Raw genomic sequence first — 15,411 nt, 5'->3', positions numbered from 1 at the left:
AAGTGGCAGTGACTAAATAAGATCATAACTTGGCCTGCTTGCACTTGGGAACCATTTTTTTTTCCTAGTGCAAAGTTAACTTGGAAGTTCTATGTATTTCTATGCTTATGTTTGAAACAAGCGACATAGTAAAGCGATCAAAGAGAGAAAAGCCTGTTGCCAGAAGCAAAATGCAAAATACGTTCACTTAACAAAATGCTGTTCTGATTCGTTTCATTTCACTGGGCTTGCAAAAAAAGACTAGTATCAGATGGAAAATGCATTTTGCATTTGCCATGGCTTGGGAAGGCAGTAACAATCACCTTGAAAGACCGCTTTTCCCAGAGTCTCATGTCTTCTTTTTTGTTTTTTGAGACGAGACAGAAGACACAAAGAAGAGAGAGAGAGAGAGGGAGAAAGCGCAAGAGTGAGAAAGAAGAGGGAGTTAAAAAGAAATAGACAGGAAGGAAAAAACAACTTCCTTTTTGAAGAGCGGAGTGACTTTGTGTTGGTGAACTTGCGGTGCACACCAAGATGAAAAGGAAGTGTCTTGGCTTTGAAAACCTCCAGTCAAAATTAACATTCTATTTAAGCCACTGTCAGAGAAAGGCAGAGGAAAGATGAGAGAGTAAGAAAAAAAGAGAGAGAAAGAGAGAGGGAAGGGAGAAAGAGGTGAGGAGGAGGAAGGAGGGTATTGCTGCTGCTTTGGGCTAGACAGATAATTGTTTACCATGTTCAAACTCTGGAGGACTAGCCCCGCTGGAATCTGCACATTGTGTGGGAGTATGGGAGCTAAAGCGGCGCGGGTCGACCACAGACAGAAAGAGACGGCAAGGGCGAAGGGGGGTGGAGGGGTGCTAGGGAGATTAGGCTTGTTTAGTCAGTGGGACAGCCACATGAAAGCAACAAATGACACATCATTATGTGAACATCATTTCTGGTCATAATAATTATTTTGCAATATGGATTCCCTGCATTTGCTGGTCTTCAGCCCCGGGGCAGTGGCGGCACTCCAAACTAGTAAACTCAGCTGTCTGTCTTGTTACTCCTGTATATATATATTTATACACACACACACACGCGCGCATGCACACGCACACACCATAGCACCTTTTTCACTCTCTGATAGGCAGCCAGGCCTTTTTAAGTCTATAATTGGTCTGGTGAGACTTGCCTATTTTCCCAGCCTGCTAGCATCTCTGTTTAGGGCTAAAGGCAGGCTTGCCTCCCCATGAACCTGAAGTATGAAAAAAAGAAAGGAGGACAGAAACGAGTCTGTTTACCCACCTGTTTACAAACAGGTGGGTAAACAGGCTACCAGAGGAGAAAGGCTGCTCTGTAATGATACATGAAAAGAACATAAACACTTGTAAGTGCGAAAACCTGGTGGCTGATGCTTAATTTGAGTTGCCCGTTTCCTCTGATAATGATTCCAGTGCTTTGACCCCGCCAGCAAAAAAACAGTGTAAACGATAGAACATTTCACTTATTGCCTCTTTGTTTGGTAACATTTCTGCCATAACAGCAGACGTTCTCCAATAAAGTGTAGCTGTGTTAGCCCCATAAAGCCTGAAATATGAAACAATTGCCAGAAAATTCTTAAATTTCATATCTGACTTTTAATTTTGCTACATTTTCTTAAAAAGTTGCTTAAAAATGCATGGTGTTATTTATTCATCACACTGATGATGTAAAAGTCTCAGAACCTCCCAAAAAACTATACCAAATATGACATACTTGTTGTTAAGTTACAGCTTTTAGGCACCAAGTGTGTTTTTGGAAAAATAAATAAATAAAAATAATCACGAAATTTAGAATTTTTCCAATGTATAAACAAACCAAAAGCTTTTTTTTTTTTTTTTGGGGGGGGGGGGGAATTCATCCTCAAAGAAACGCGGTGTGAAAAAATAAAGTCAGCATGAAAAGATGATGAGCTGGTCCGGATGTTTCTAAACAAGAAAAGGAAGACACAGAGATTCTGGGCCGGAGCAGTGTTGTCTGTCTGAGGTTAAATACTATTATTTTTCTATTTGTATATTCAGTACTGTGTTTTGAGCTACGAGTGCACTTGTTGCCAAACGCATTGGTCTGATTGGTCAAAACAATCAAGCTTGGTCCAACGAAACAAATTCTGCAATTTAATCAAGTGAAATCATGAGATCTGTGTGTGTGAACAGCTGCATTAAGAATAGGTGAGTGCAAAAAATATTTTCAATCCACATAATATTTGCATGAATTTGTGTCTTCAGATCTGTGTGGCAGTGCAAAGTGTGGAACCTCTGTGGTATCTTTTTTCCCAAGACATCAGGCACGCTGCACTTAATGTTTCTGCATAACTAAAAGTGGTATTACAAGATTTCCACATAAAATGTATTCCTTAGTATTTTCCTATAAGATCCATTCATCTTTACAGTTTATAGGTTCATTTGACAAAAGCTGACTGACTTTTTGGGAACTTTCCAGAATGCATAGCTCCACGTTTGGTGAAACACGGCACAAGCCAGCACGGTGGCGGCAGGGTTATGATTTGGGTTCTATAGCATATTAAATATTACTTAAAGTTTATGACAGTACAGTGAGCAGAAGACTGAGCAAATATGGAAGCTTGGAAGGGTTTCAAAGAGAAAGTTTATTCTTGTTGAAAAAGAACATGGCAGTACAGTAGGGGTGGGCGATTGGAAGAATATATCGACTATCGATCATTTTTACACAGATCATTTATTTATTTATTTGCCCATGAGTACGTTTGCTAATAATGATGGAGCTAATAGACGCAGCCAACAGAAAAAAAAAAAAAAAAAGCTCCGTTTTATCAGCACCCTCTCACATCTGCGAGCAAATGCACGATCTCAGAGTGCGCCCAAATGCAGCGATTCATTTACTCAAGCTCATAACAGAAAAAAAGAAAGGCAGTAGCCTATGTTCAGAAAAAAACATTCGGATGGTGGATACGTACAAGCTTATGCAAGTTAGTCGTGTTTGAGTCCTTTGCTCGCACTATACGTACACAAGCGCCACACCGCTTTGATTACATCCTTAGGTTTACATCCGGTTTAAAGCCAAAGAAATCCCAAATTGGCTACTTTATTTATTTTTTTATTTTTGGGCAATTAGAAGAAGTCCAAACAGAGATGAACTATGTTGTAAATGCACAAATCAGTCCGTGCATGATTACATTGCTCCGTCCATCAAAAAGTCTGCGCATGCGCGAATATATCGCCCATCGTTGACTATTGGACTTAGGATTGTCGGTTGGAACATTTTTACATATCGCCCAACCCTCCAGCTTAGGCTTGCAAAGATGAACAAACAACTAAACTTATGGAAAAATGTCCACCAAAGTGGAGATAATGTATAGTGCTACTTTTGGCCAAAAGACATATCAGCATAAACACCTCATACTAACTGTCAAACACATGAGAAGGGGTGATGATTTGGGCTTGTTTGGATACACTTGAGTCAAATGTGAGAGTCCGAACTTCTACCTGATTCATATGAAATGTGACGGGACCTTAAGAGAGCTGTGCATAAATGAATGCCTACAAACCTCAAGGAAATGAAGCAACAGGGTCAAGAGGAGTGGGTAAAAATTCTTCCACAAAGATGTGAGAGACCGAAAAAGCCGTGCTGTTAAAGTTATTGCTGGTAAAGGTGGTGAGGCAGCTGAACAAACTTAAAACACACAATTGATATATGTTTAGCAAAAGCTTCCAGGATTTGAGTGTGATCACCTGATGAATGTAAGTCTTTCAACTTACCGGCTGACATTTGACTGGTGCAGCTTCGAGAGCAAATATTAATTATTATCCAAGGCTAGAAAAGATAAGGAGAATAATTGTGTGCAAATTTGAAGCCTGATAAAATGCTCTGACTTTTCAAACTGGAATGAAAAAGGGGCTGCAGAGAGTTGTGTGAAAAGCTTTTCTTTTTGCATGACCGTATTTGCCAGCTAGATATTAATTGGCCAGCAAGTTCACAAAGAAACTTCAGAGCTTTTTTTTTTTTTTCCTAGAAACCAGTTGTCTCCTGCATTACTGGAAATGAATATGCTGAGAGTTGTGAAAGAGAGCAAAAGCTCTACTAACAATCAATACAGAAAAGAACCCAAAGTTTAAACAGTGCTGACACATTTCGATTTTGTTTTGATGTGAAAATGTCTCCAAAGGAATAAACCCTGTAGCTGGTCAGTAAATTCCTAAAAGGTCACAGAAAAGCACAGTAAAAACAAACAAACAAACAAACAAAAAAAACCCCCAACATTGTGTTTAAATAAATGAAATAAATTTACATATTAATTTCAACCTGTCGTGAACTGTGCCGCCCAGAGAACATTCCCTCCACCTCCCACCTACTTGCGGTCAGGGATAAAGTAATGATCTATCAGCATCAAGACTCCCACCCACTGTAACCTGACCATTAAGTGGGCCCTGTTTAGTTCACAGGTCACCCAGGAGGACCACTCGCAGCTAGGCGCTTAACACACAGGACTGGGTAGGAGACACTAATTAGGAGAGTTGTGTATGTATGTGTGTGCGTGCCTGATTGAAAGAACCAGAGCACAGAGACAAAAGCAGGGAGATAATATACAGAAGAATAGGATCTGCACTTCTGTGTGTATGTTTGTGTGTGTGAATGCAAAGAAACATACATATCAGGCCCCCTAGGATAATGCATGGCATGGTATGTTTTTAATTGGGCTATTAGCTATGCAGCTGAGCTCAAGAGCGATGCTCCCTGTCAGACACTGAGGGGTTAACAGCTGGGGTTAGCCTTTGAGGTTCAAAGACCTCTTGTTTACATTTGACTGAGTTGCTCCAAGGGGTAGGGGGGGGGGGGAAGGGGAAAAAAAAGCCTTCTTGGTTCCACCTTTACCTTTTAAAACAAAGCCGCCCAAGCCCATAACAAATACTCAGAAATAATCACGCATATTAACATGTTTGCACAGAACCCACTCCTTTAGCATAACCTTTATGTAACCGCTCGCATCAACAGCGGTGTTGAGTTCGGCGCTCTGGGACCATCTTCTAATGTCAGCGAGTGTTGTTTGTTAAACTTATGCCAGCTCTGTGTCCCCAAACCAGAGGATTAATCACTTGTTGCTCGTCTGCGGCGGCCCTGCACCCTCCAAAGCGGGCAGAGGCTAAACTTTCGCACAGCACCCAACTCCTTTTGAAGTTGAGCATTGTGTAACCTAATAAGCTACCGTTTTTCCTCACAACATCTGCTTGTCAACCCCGCTTTCAACTCGGAGCCTCTGCCAACCAACCCGAAATGGGGGAGATTTAAAGAGGAGAAGAAAGAAAGAAAGAAAAACAACAACCTTCTCCTCCCCCCCGTCACCTCCCCCCCAGCCTTTTTGAATCTCCTCTTTGGGTAACGAGGTGCAATTACAGCCAAATGATTGTAATATTTTAGCCTGCTACATAATCAAGAAGAAACCACTTTTCTTTTTGTAATGTAAACACTACTTAGGGTGTTTTTGGATCTTTAAACAGGTGAGGTGAAAGCTGCCAGAACTTTCTGAGACGTCGTGCTGAATGGCAACGTGTGTCCAAGGAAGTTATATTTCTGTTTGGACAGAAGAATTAACTCAATTTTATGTGGCCTAAGGACACAAGAAGTAATGTTAAACACATTTCCCTGAATTTGAAGTGTAGCCAGGTGACGGACAGACAGGTATGGTATATGAAAAGGACTTTCACCAATATGTTTTCAAGATGTTTCGCCAGCTTAACAGTTTGCTTGGGCTGTGTAGCTCCCATGAGAGAGCCGTAGTACACTTGGAGCTGGACTGCTTGTGTTTTTGCAACTCTTTTTCTTTTTTCTCCCCCTTTTCTAAATCCTGGTGATTGTCCCGTGGGAGGAAAAATCTCTTAAGAGAGTGCCAAGATATTTTATACCCGGGGAATTGTGGCCACTGGGGGGCAGCTGAACAAACTTAAAAGACACAATTGATATATTAATGTTTGGCAAAAGTTTCCTGGATTCGTGTCTGATCACCACATGAATGTAAGTGTAGTGGCTGCACTCATTCCAGCCCTTTCAACTCATGTGTCGGTGTTTGATTGGTGCGGCTTTCAGAGAGCAAATATTAATTCTAATCTAAGGCTAGCAAAGATAAGGAGAAGAATTATGTGTAAATTTGAAGCCTGATAAAAATGCTCTGACTTTGGACACAAGGATGAAAGAGGGGCTGATAAAAGTCAGATAGCAAAGCTTTACAAATTTCACTCTAATATGAACTTTCGTGCTCTGGCACTGACACGAATGTTCTGCGTGCACTTTCTCGTACATTTGCGCTCGTGCACATGTGCTTAAGAGAAAAGGCCATGGCAGCTTGCTTCATGTTCAGGAGAGTGTGTGTGTTTGTGTGTGTGTCACCACCTTTCCCCCATCAGTACATTTTGTCTGTTCCGTCACATAGTCGAGTAGAAAAACAAGAATATGAAATGAAAGGGCAGAAGTGAAAACTGATTACCTGGGCAGATTTGGCAAGCTTCTGACTGTACTCCCTCTCAATCTGCTTCAGCCTGCTGTTGGTCTGCAAGGAGAAGAAGGGAGAGGGGAGTGTGAGAAAGAGATATGCAGACGGGCAGGTTGAGGGACACAAAGAGAGACAGGGTAGTGAAATTCAATCTTCCGTTAGGAAGTGCACAGAGACACATTACCCTCCCAACCTAACCATCCTCTCACACACACACACTTTTGTGCTGACCTCTGCCTCTTGGCAGTGTGTCCCTGTTGAGCACGCCTGCGGCCCCTTGGCTCCGCGCCACTCCCAGCGCTCATGTGTGCCAGCAGGTAGCGATGGGCACAGTGCACAGTGGGCACCACTCCCCTTTGATCCCCTGCCAACAATTCATCACTTAACAAGACGAGGGGCTACGGTGAGGGGTGGGGGAATTAAAATGTTGCTGCCAATTAGCTATAGGGTAAGAAAAAAAAAAAGCAAGGGAGACATTTGAGAGAAGCTGGGAAACTAAACAGGGCGGAGACAGAATAGAAGTGAATGGCGATTGTTGCTGGAAGTTTAGTGAGCGTTGCTCGTCTCTTTTGTTTTCCGTTGTTTCTCTATGGGAAGCTAGCCAGCTGGAAGCAAAGGCTGTGTGTTTCTAATGCGAGATCTTTCTCCTTTCAGCTAGCTGTGTTGTGCTGCCAGAGTTTCAATAAGAGGCTGAACTGTGGAGTGAGATAATTAGGTGTGAAGTGCTGGAATTCCACAGGGACGTCAGTAGCGGCCTGTATGGACGTGGATGTGGTCCATACAAGTACTAAGGAAACACTAAGGGTTGAATTAATGGGGGACAGAGGTCATTATGTGAAGGCCAGGCAAAGCTTTTCAGTGGACGAGGATTAAACTTAAGTCTCACATTCTGCTCTAAAACTACAGAAATCAGCATTTATATGCTATATATTATTTAGACGCTTCAGTTGCTATGCCACTAAAAAAGGGGCCACAGTTTAATATATTTCTTCTAAATTCCTGAAAAACACACAACTGTAAACCATCAGCCATGCAGAGATGTATTCAGAAAGTTATTCTAAACTGTAGTAAACATGATTCTCTCTCTTTTGCGCACACAAACACTTACTTGACTCTCCTGACAGCCACTGACAGACAGGCAACTCATGAACAAACACTGCTCCGCTGAACACTCCCACTCACAGCCATCAACACCTGAGCTGCGTTTGGACTCCGCACCCCTTCCAAACACTTCCTGACAAACACGGCCGTCCGCTCTGAACGGACACACCTGTCACCACGGAAACACAGAGCCATCACCAAGGATACAAGCCCTGTCTTCCTGCGCCAGGACTCTGAGTGGCGGCACGCTTGTCCCTAGGGGCCCTAAAGCAGCTGATGAGAGCGCTGAGGACAAAGGAGGGCGTAGGAAAGACGAGAGAATGAACTGTCTGTGCGAAAGGGAAACAAATGGAGTTTTTTTTTTTTTTTACATTTTCTGTCTCAGCTCTGCTCCATCTTGTGAGTGGCTCTGTTATAATAATGGATATTTGTGTATTGTTCGTGTTCTATATTTAGAAAAATAAAAAAAAAGATGAAAGAAGAGTCATAAATGTATCTATTTCTCCATTTATACATAATCGTCTCTACAGTTAATTTAGGTGATGTTTATACTGCACAATGTGAGACTGTACATGGGTTTCTTAAATTTACAGTGTGTAAAAGTTTCACAGCTAGACCAAGATTCAAGTTGACGTCAGTAGACTGCAAAGTGCAGTAAACTGAGTTGTGTTTTGTTACCCCTCGAACATGTTTTCAACAGCCAAGAGATCAAAAACATTAAATTTAAACTGCACTCCATAATGGCCCCAGCTGGCTGGAATGTTTCTATTACTGCTTGGAGGCGATCCAGATTCAGTCCACTGTTTACCTCAGCTGTCAATGCTGGATGAGTAGTGTCCACCTTTATTTACTCAGGAGGAAGCCGGGAATCTTTGTCAAAGGACTGTAATATAATTTGATGAGTCCGTGAAACTCACCTCTGACCCACGACAGTCACACTGAGGTGAGTTGTTGAAGATATCCTGAACTACTGGTAAGCGCTGCTATTAGCCTCTGTTAGCTGCTGCTAACTGCCTTTAGTGAAACTTTCTTTGAAGTGGACTCAGACACTTGGTGAATAAACTCTCATATGAATCTAATTAAACTGTTTATCAGAAGGAAAAAACAGAAACTGGCGCGGTGGTTAGCACTATTGCCTCAGCAAGAAGGTCCTCTGCATGTTTTCCCTGTGTTTGTGTAGGTTCTCTCCAGGTACTTGGGTTTCATCCAACAGGTCAAAGACATGGGACAGTGGGGTGAAGGTAACAGGTGATTTTAAATTGTCAATAGGTGTGAATGTGAGTGTGAATGGTTGTCTGTCTGTCCTTGTTAGACCTGTGACAGACTGGCGACCTGTCCAGGATATATCCCACCTTTCACCCTATGACAACTAGGATAGGCTCCAGCCCCCCGGCGACCCTGATAAGGACAAGTGGAAAAGAATAAATAGATGGATAAGAAAGACAAGTGAGATTTTTAGGACACTCAAGTCTAACATTAGCTGGTATGATGTTAGCTTGTAACCAGCTGTTGTGGTTTAGCTATTTCTTGTCAACCGGAGACGGAGTGTCACATGTCTAATCTGCTGACAACAAGGAATTGTGACAACATTGGGAATAAATGAGCATGTTTATGGACATTTTTGCCCTGACTTTATATTATGAGATGAGGCTTGAGATGCGAAGGAAGAGTATGACATTTTACACAGATGCCAGTGGTGCTGTCTCTTTCCTTCGTGGTTTTGGTGAAGATGACCCCTCCCCCGATGATAAAACATAGATATGATCCTTTATAACTTCAGCCTGAAAATGCAGGTGTCTCTACATAAAATGCGATCAGTTGGAAGGGAGCTGTCCTACCTGGTCACTGTATTCAAATATAGTAAGGGAACATGGCAGCCTTCACAAACCAATGCCAACCAACTCCCATTTATTTTTAATACATTAATTATAAGTTTGAGAATGCATCAATTTGTTGGAAGATCTAATTACACACTATATATCCTTATTTTCCATTAAATGACCTCAAATTACTGACTGTACCCTTAGCATGTGGTCATACTGACACACAAACAGGCTCAGATTTTTTATAAAATCACGAAGAGCTTGCTACTAACTTACTCCTTTTACCTGAAGTCACTCGGGGGATTTCAGTAGGAAGTATTATAAAAAAGTATTTTAAAAAACTTCAAACATTATAAACCTCTACCATCTAAACACACATAAAAATGGACAGAAGCAGAAGAAAATATGGATAGTACACGCAGTGAAAAATACCCCATTTGGACTGTGACAAATACAAAGGGAAAACAGTGCTAAATTAAAAGCCCATCCATATGTGTGTGTCTGTGTGAGTGTGTAAGAACTTTCAAAGAGAGTACCTGCGCCCTGCCAAAGGCATTTTTGCGCTGAAGGCACTTTGAGGCTGTATCAGGCTCTTCAATCGCCTCTTAATCCTAGCGGTGTGGAGTGCAGCTGCTTTGAAGTGTGTTCGTCTGTGTATGTGTGTGTGCGTGCGCAGATACCAGTGTGTGCTAAAGAAAGTGGAAGTAGATCTGAAGGTAAGGCATGCACCGCTTACCGGGACTTAATTAATAATCTGCAATGGGAAGCAGGCCAAACACACACATAGACACGGGCACACATGGATACATGGGCACACTTAAAAAGGATGGGGACATGAGTGGCACAAAGAAAGCGAAGGGGGGGGGGGGGGGGGGGGGGAGACTTTCTCTCACACACTTAACGATATGCACACAAGTCACACTTATTCAAACAGACATAACAGGCAAAGAGGATGCATGAAGGCCAAACACACATCCAGAGTTTGATCTATTGCTGGAAATGAGATTTGCTCAAGGTGTGCAATCCCTTTGTTCACAACAGACGGCCGTATTCTTGCTAAAGGAGGAAGCAGCTATGGTAAACACTTCTTAGTGTAATCAATGTAGTCACTGCATGGTAATGTTTGTGTCTTATAGTCAGATGCACAGTTTTCAGCAGTAGAAAACACATCAAATGTTCAAACTTTACTAAAAAGGTTTTTAAGAATGTCATACATGCAAAGCATTTCAAAAAGAAGTTGGGATGTGTTTCATCACCTCTCCTTGTAACAAAAATCTCAAAGTACTTGAACTAAGGAAATCAAAAGCAAAATGGTATCCCATTCCCACAAGTACCTTTTACCTGGACTGTAGAGAAGCCAATTTAACACCTGTACTTTCCTTTTTTTTTCTTTGAAGCTTTGTTTTTGTGCAGAATGCAGTTTGGTATTGTTTTACTGAAATGAACAATGTCCACACTGAAAAAAAGCTACTGTGGACGAATGCGTAGCTTCTCCCCCCAAAAAAGGAAAAAACATATTGTTGGAATATACTCCATGAACTGGAGCCTATCCTAGTTGTCAGGGGTAAGAGGCGGGGTACAAATTGGATAGGTCACAGTCTATCGTGGGGCCAACACAGCCAGACAATCATGCTCATTCACAGTCAAGTAATTTAGAATCAACCTAACCTGCGTGTAATTGGACTGTGGGAGGAAACTGGGGTACCTGGAGAGACTCTAAACAGGTACAAGGAAGACAAGCAATCTCGCTCTCTGCGACCTTCTTGCTGTGAGGCAACAGCCCTAACCACCGCACCTCTGTGCACACTACATATTATTGGACATATTACATATTATTACGGATGCCAACGTCTAAACTCTTAGCACTTACAACAAGTGAGGAGCTCCATCTCACTAGAAAGAAAGAGTTTTCCAACTTTTGATTCTTCAGACCTCAGGAAAGTTTTCTGCTTTGCTACTATGCATGTTTGTTTTCTTTTGCATTTGTGCCACATTGTACTTATGGCAGCAAAGACAAGCTATGTTCAGTTATTTTTATAAGAGTTCCTGAATCCATGCAATGACTTATTTCTTTTGTTTTGCAGTACCGCCTGAGGACCAGATGGTCACAGACAGCCAATATTGGTTTTCAGCCTTGTCCCTTGTGTACAGAGATTTCTCCAGATTCCCTCAATCTTTTAATTACACAATGCACCATAGATGATGAAATTCCCAAATTCTTTGCAATATGTTGCCCAAACAGTCTTTCACAGAGAGGGGTAAACCACTCCCTATCTTTACTTCTAAAAGACTCAGCCACTCTGGGATGTTCTTTTAGCACTCAGTCATGTTACTGACTAACTTGATCCACTGCGAGACATTTCCCACTTTGTTTTTTAAGCACGATGTGACTTTTCCAACTTTTTTTGCAAAGAATTGCTGTCAACAAGTTCTAACTGAGCATATATTTCAAAGAACTAAAACATTCCTTAGTTTCACCACTTAATTAAAAATGGGGTTTAAATATCTTGCAAATCATTGCATTTGTTTTTATTTACATTTAAAACAGCAATCCCAACTTCTCTGAAAACAAGGTTTTATTTCCAAAATCTCTTCCATCTTGGACAGGATATTGCTTCCATATGGCATTTTTCTGCGATGTGTTTCCAATCATCTCACATTGCTAAAGAGCAATTATGGTTTTCAGCATCGTCCTAAAGCTGAACTCTGACAAAAGGCACAAAACTAAAGTCAATACTTGCTTACGCAAGGATGATATCACACGACACATCGAAAGGACACAGTGCGGACTCCAATCCGAAAAGTGGTTAGGTAAAAAGCCGGGACGTTACAGTGAGTTACAACATGCTCTCTTAATGGCTGTTGGTGGTTTAACCCTGCATACAACAAGTTGTATACGACACGCTGGGGAGCAGATTTGTGGGGGTTCGTTTGTTGAAGGAAAGAAAGCGATTTCAAAGAGAAGCTTTTCTCCATTGCTCCACAAAGCCTTCAGTTTTAGTGGCAGCAGTATTTGTAAGCATTCAAAACGATTCTCTGTTTGCCGCGCATGACTCTCATAACAATTTGAGTTCAATCTGCTAGTGAGGGAGAGCTGGGAGATGTTATTTGCTCGTTTGTCTGTAATCATTGCTGTCTTGCTGCGCTCGCCTGTGTATCTGCGTGTGCGAGAGAGAGTTGCTGCTGTAATGACAAGAGGCTTTATTTCCATTTCACAGTTTGCCATCACTGCCTGTCAGTAGTGATTCTCTTCATCCCTGCTGCTAACTGTCAGTGCCGCTTCATACACAGCACAGAAATAATGCATCACGGGCACGCACAGGCAGATAAACATACATCAAATACGCAGACACACGCAACATCCCAAATGTTCAGTGATTACACACTCCACCAGCTGGATCTTTATAACAGAAAACCAATTATATCCTTTTGCCATCAGTGTGAAAGGGATTAAAATCTAACCTACATCTTAAGGCTGGGGGAAAAAAAAAAAAAAAAGAAGTTTGAGGATTTAAACGCTCCGAATGCTGAATCAGATGCTGAAAGTGTCTCAGTCATGCTTTCTGTGCCCAGATTTGTGCGTTAACTGTTCACAGGCATTGGTCTTAACTTAAGATGACAGTTAAGCTGTGACTTAACACAAGAACACGCAGAATCGTCTCAGTTATTCACTGAAATCTCACAGAGTCGCAATGAAATTCGGTTTAGACTTTCTGTGTAGGTACATCTCTATTTATGTCTTCAGTGTATTTTGGATTGATGTTACTGATGTTAAGGTGCAGCATGATTTTCAGTTGAACTGAGAGATTTTCCCCCTCGCTACACACACACACACACACACACACACACACACAACTAAAAAAAAAAAAAAAACAACATAGTGGTGTCCCACTTAAAACTCCACTTCAAACCAAAGTGTAATCTATAGCGTGCAACAAGATGGGAGCTGCCTGACGCCATGTTTTAATGCGATTGGAAAAAAGTGTGTCGCTTCCCTCCCTCCTCTTGGATGACTTCAAAAAGTGAGCGAGGGAGCTGTGTGATGTTTTTTTTGGGATGGCAGAGCTTTTACTTTGACTCTTTCATCTGCTGGGTGACTCACTCGCTCGCTCTCTCCCTCCCTCTCCGCCGCCGGGCCCGATGGTGCACTAAGGAAACGAGGAGCTCGCAGAGATCCGGGCATGCGCGCACGGAGGCAAACGCACAACGCGCGTTCGCGCACAGACGAGCTCTGATGTCAACATATACCAATGAAAGGCAAATCCAAATTTAGCCAATAATCTGCACAAAACATCTTAAACTTTACCCTCCACCCCTCCCCATAAAATTAGATCCCTTGCCTTGCCCCTCCAATCTCTTTGTCTCCCAGTTAGTCTGTCAGTGTGAGGTGCATGTGGGCCCTCTTTGATCATCCCCCAGCCACTGTTTTTCTCCTCCTCGCCTAATCCATGACCGACTGAATAATATGATTTGGTATATCTCCAAATGGCAGAGGACCAACCTAATAAGTCAGCAACGACAGGAGGCAAGAGAGAAGAACGAGACGTAGCTATGACAAATACAATGACAACAACCTTGTACCACCATCTTCCGGCTGAGAGAGAGAACAGTAAGCTCTCTGGAGGTCAGGATCAGAGCTAGAAAGAATGAATGGCTTCACGTGGATAAAATATGAACGAATGTATTAAAAACCAACCAAACAAACAAAAAATTAAACAGCTATCACATCTTCCTGAGTCGCGATGTGGAAGCTAAGACTTCTCTATAGTTTTAGCACCAAAAGACTGTGTTCTCCAAAGAAATGAGACATTTATGGACCAGTTTATGGCTGGTCCCAGGATAAACACTCATAATAATGATGATAACAAATGCAGTCCTCTAAAACACCACCTGTGGAATATTTCTGTGGCTCACTGTCACGCTTGCAAAAATTATACATCTTTTACCTCAACTGCTATTCTGTTTGAGCAGATTTCTTTTCTCACGTTTTATGCAGTAAGCTGCTAATTTCCTACAGGCACACAGAAAACGGGCACGTAAAGATTTACACAAGCATTTTAAATAAAGAAAGCCAAAAAAAAAGTCTGCCAATTGGAGCTGTAAATTCTCTGAAAATTAGGAAAATCAGCCGTGTGCTTGTTTTGTACTAAAAGCATCTTGGGTGGTCTGATCACAAGTGCGCGGCTCTAAATATGGATGGGAATGCAACACATTGAAGGCACATCAGGATCCAAACAGTCAAACCACATTCGGTCAGGGGTGCATGCGTCCACACATGGAAAGTTGTGTGAAAGCAGATGCGTGCACGGCCACATAAAAGTCTGTACAGTCAGCGTAGTGCACAGCACAACAAACAAAACTTATATACACATGAATTCCTTGGTGGTTTTTAGGTTTTTAAAGTTTGTAGCCAAGCTGAAGCACCCAAGGCCTGCAGAAACCCTGTTCTCCAGATGTAATACTGAAAACAAAAGAAAAACCTAACAATCAGCCTCACAGCAGACACACCTTTGGTATCAATTTTAAAATCCTACATCGCCTTGCTGTTAAGTTATCGCATTCACAAGATTTTCAGAAAACCTGAAAACTAGTCCAATATTTTTAGTAGATGCACTTATGTTATTAATTTTAAACTCCTCGAGTTATCTCATTCTCAAATTTGGGTGTCCGTGTCATTGGCCTGCCTGTTTGCCCAGCAGAGTGACAATAATACCCCATCAGCCTTTTACGTCCGAGGGGTAAAAAACCCAGTCACTACTGCTTTGAGAGGAAACAACTCTAATGCAAATAAATTCACAGCACCTGATAAATAGCGCCATTACACTTTTACATTTATTATTGTATTCACTTTAGTTCACAAAAAAAGTTCAGTAAATTAATATTCTTTGATGTTTTTGGACAATTTATGTTACGAAATTAGGAGATCAATGTTCAAGGCTGAGCCTGATGTTGCCTTACGTGTAAAACAATGATTCCCAGTCACCTTCTCAGATGGGAGAATACACCTTATTATACTTATTATAC

General features: G+C 41.8%; 1 protein-coding gene across 6 annotated transcripts in view; it reads right to left on the bottom strand.

The window, feature by feature from the left end:
• Positions 1 to 15,411, bottom strand: part of cep112 (centrosomal protein 112) — a 120,790-nt gene that overhangs the window by 28,351 nt on the left and 77,028 nt on the right. For all 6 annotated transcript variants that reach the window (XM_084926038.1, XM_084926039.1, XM_084926037.1 and 3 more), the window contains one exon: positions 6,458 to 6,520. In XM_084926038.1, coding sequence (XP_084782164.1) covers positions 6,458 to 6,520 — 63 coding nt within the window. The remainder of the gene's footprint in view (positions 1 to 6,457; positions 6,521 to 15,411) is intronic.

This window comes from Perissodus microlepis, chromosome 4 (genome assembly GCF_051167445.1).
Source record: "Perissodus microlepis isolate ML-2025 ecotype Zambia chromosome 4, ASM5116744v1, whole genome shotgun sequence".
NCBI lineage: Eukaryota > Metazoa > Chordata > Actinopteri > Cichliformes > Cichlidae > Perissodus > Perissodus microlepis.
This window is presented reverse-complemented; position numbering and strand designations above follow the sequence as displayed.